General features: G+C 42.8%; 1 protein-coding gene across 1 annotated transcript in view; it reads left to right on the top strand.

The window, feature by feature from the left end:
* Positions 1-3,704, top strand: part of VAV3 (vav guanine nucleotide exchange factor 3) — a 120,288-nt gene that overhangs the window by 107,072 nt on the left and 9,512 nt on the right. Inside the window, exons 11-12 of the mRNA XM_015409591.1 lie at positions 2,035-2,103; positions 3,020-3,106. Of these exons, the coding sequence (XP_015265077.1) occupies positions 2,035-2,103; positions 3,020-3,106 (156 nt within the window). The remainder of the gene's footprint in view (positions 1-2,034; positions 2,104-3,019; positions 3,107-3,704) is intronic.

Genomic DNA, 3,704 nt, shown 5'->3' with positions numbered 1-3,704 from the left:
GCTCGCATTGAAATGGCTCCTAGAAATACCCTTTACTATCTCCCCATAAACATTCATACCCTGGCCCTGCTCCTACACTTGACAGACACTGGCCTGTCTGGTGTTGGGGGTGGTGGTTGTATTTAAAGGCATTGGGGAGGCTGGGCCAGCAACAGTGCTAAGGCAATCCTGCTGAGCAAACCTCCCCGGTGGCTGTAAGCATCCCACCTCCTCTCCTACACCTGATAGGCAGCTGCCTTTCCAGTGTAGGACGGGGAGGGAGGAGGAGTATTAGAAACCACTGTGGAGGCAGGGCTGGCAGGATCACTAAGACGTTACTGCTGGGGCAGGCTCCCTCGTGGCTTTAAGCACCCTGTAACCACTGCTGCACCTGACAGACAACCACCTGTTAGGTGTAGGAGGTGGGGGAGTATGTTGGAAGCCATCAGAAAGGCTGGACCAGCAGCATCACTAAGGTGATCCTGCTGGGGTGGCGTCCCTGATGGATTAAAGTACCCTGGTCCTGCTCCTACACCTGACATACACTGGCCTGTCTGGTGTTGGGGGGGATTGTATTTAAAGGCATCAGGGAGACTGGGCCTGCAGCAGTGCTAAGGCAATCCTGCTGAGCAAACCTCCCCAGTGGCTGTAAGCATCCCACCTCCTCTCCTACACCTGACAGGCAATTAGAAGTCCAGTGTAGGAGGGGGAGGGGGGAAGAGTATTAGAAGTCACTGTGGAGGCGGGGCCAGCAGGATCACTAATGCGTTACCGCTGGGGTGTGCTCCCTCGTGGCTTTAAGCATGCCCCAGCAGACAACTGCCTGTTAGGTGTAGGAGGTGGGGGGAGTGTGTTGGAAGCCATCAGAGAGGCTGGGCCAGCAGCTTTGCTTCACCTCACAGGTGGTTGTTGGCCACTCCTGATTTCCTGGTCATTAGCTCTCTGCAATCCCCTGTAACTGTTTTTCTTTTAACCTCAGAACACTGAGCTCTGCAGCTGACCAATCAGAGAGTGGGGGGGGTGCATGGGGGCAGCTGCCTGGCAGCCACGTAGGAATCAATGAGGGGAGCACATTTTACCCCTTTTGACTCACTTAGGGGTCAAATTTCTAAAAATCCCTTCTTAGTGAGCACCTACATCATGGTAGGAGTGCTCTCCCTGAATTTGGTGTTTCTAGGTCCAGCGGTTTGGCCTGGGCGTTGATTTTATGGTGAGGGGACTTTCTTTTATGTATATAGATAGACGGGAGGTAGTTCAGTAGTATTGGTTATACTGTAACAGTAGAACTTGAAGGAGAAAGGGTGCAAATGGTGGGAATTCAGACTGTGAGCTTTTGGGATATAAAGTAATTTCAGATGTGTACAATTATGGCCTACATTGATGAAGATGTCTGTGAGAAGAATATATATGTCAAAATATGGAATGAAACTAATATTAAGAGTTGTAATAGATTTCCACCTAGCCCAAACCCATGTCTTAAAATAGTAAATGTCTTTCAAATTTGTTGAAAGGGAGACTTGAAATAATATTTTCTCACAAATAGATATGTTTACATAATTGTTGATATATATGCTGATCTTGGATTTTAGTAAGCATATTGATTGATAAGATTGGAGTTATGTATATAAACTGAAAGTCCCTATACAGAAGGCAGTTCAGTAATATGTGATCTACTGATTCAACCATGTCTAGTGGGCAGGGGCAAACATATTGAGAGTAAGGGATATGTGTATATCTTCCTTCCGAAAAAGCTAATGGTAAAGCATTAAAGTGAGCCAGAGTGAAATACAGAGAGAGTCTTTTGGAGTAAAGTTTTTACCATAATTCCTTACCACTGGATAATATTGTGTCCTATGTATACTATTTTGGATTTCTGCAAATAATTGTTTCAGTCCACTGATTTTGGCCTAAGGCAAAATGAGCTTGTTTTTAAACAAATCTTTATCTCACTGAAAACAATGAATCTTTATCTGAGTGAAAAAAATGAATCTTTATCTGACTGTTTTAAATGGCAGTTAGCTGGCATAAGAAATAACCATGTATTCTGTGATACAGGAGCTGGTGAAACACACAACTGACCCAATGGAGAAAGCCAACTTAAAGCTTGCCCTTGATGCAATGAAGGTATGTGTGTCTAATGAAGAGGCAGAGTAACAGTACACATTTTAAAATGTAGAGGGATCTCTTCAAAAGAGAAATTAAAAATTAAAAATGTGCAAAATATTTCCCTTCTCTTTTTGCCTCCCTGTATGCTGTGATCATGCCTGACAATTTCCTTCAAAATATATATTTGCAGTTTTTCATAATTCATGACTGAATCGCTGTTGTACATCACATGTGTATAATAATATTACCTGCAATGCAGCATAATGCAGATCTGGAACATTGGTCCTTGCATGTTGATCACATACACATCCATCTTGATTGTACATTGCCTTGTGCATTCTTTCTACACTTTATTTTTTGAATTAACAGCTTGGTTATAGGGAATAAAAATTATGGAAATTCTCATCATCCCTATTGGAAGTTCTGTACAAAGTGCATGTGGCACAGAGGATTGCAGAAAGAAGAAATCTGGGAAATTCTCTCCCCACACTCTTATACCAGCAACCAAGCTCTGCTTCACGGCTTGCTCTGCTGCTTCAAAAATCAGGGGACAGTTTTATCTGATGTTACCTTCCTGATTGCACCTGTCTTTATAGTGTGACTTTTTGGCTGATTCCTGGCCTGCATCCTACTCAAATGCTCTTAGTGCCATTTTTATGATTACAGTTATTTTATTGCTAGTGTTTTTATAACTTCTGGAATTACGTGTGGCTGTGAGCTGATTGTATTGTTTTATGTTGCTGGCTTTTATTGATGATGTTTATGCTTTTATTTTTTAGGCTTTTCTTGGTTGGTTTTTACTTTGCAACCAGCTTTGAGCAGGTCTCTGGAGAAGATGCAGCCTATACATGTCCTGAGTGATTAAAATAATTGCTTCTGCTCTAATATGCAAAGTTGCCTTTTCAAATTTCCCTTTTCACCTTCTGTATTTTAGGACTTGGCACAGTATGTAAATGAAGTGAAGAGAGATAATGAAACTCTCCGTGAAATTAGACAATTTCAGTCCTCAATAGAGAATTTGGTATGTCTTCGACTTCATTTTCTTATGGTAGTTTTTGAGCTTTGTGTATTGTATTACTGTTTTTGTGGTTATCTTGCTGTTTCTTCATTCGTAAAGTATACATTTGTAGGGAGACAAATGTCTGCTTGTTGTAGATTGGGATCCCCAGGGGTCTTTTCATAGAAAAAGAGCGGCAGGAGCTCATTAGCATATGGTATGCTAATGAACTACTAGGCTATTAGCATAATAGCTCATAAGCATATGGAACACCCCCTGACATCACTGGAAGTGATGTCAGAAGGGGAAGCAAACGGGGGGGGGAAGGCATCTTCAAAAGCCTCCCCTCCCCTTCCCCAGCCAGCGGGGGGGGGGGAAGCGAAGAGAGAAGAGTTGGTCCACAGAAGGAGGAAAGAAGGAAGGAAAGAGAGAGAGAGAGTAGAGAAAAGGAACAAAGGAAGGAAAGAGGAAAAGAAAGAGAAGGAAAGAAGGAAGGAAAGAGGAAAAGAAAGAGAAGGAAAGAAGGGAAAGAAAGAGCGAGAAGGGAAGAAGGAGGAAAAGAGGAAAAGGAAAGAATGAAAGGAGGGAAAGAAAGAGCTAGAAGGGAAGAAGGAGGGAAAGA

The sequence above is a fragment of the Gekko japonicus genome, unplaced genomic scaffold (assembly GCF_001447785.1).
Source record: "Gekko japonicus isolate JY-2015 unplaced genomic scaffold, Gekko_japonicus_V1.1 scaffold2073, whole genome shotgun sequence".
Classification (NCBI taxonomy): domain Eukaryota; kingdom Metazoa; phylum Chordata; class Lepidosauria; order Squamata; family Gekkonidae; genus Gekko; species Gekko japonicus.
This window is presented reverse-complemented; position numbering and strand designations above follow the sequence as displayed.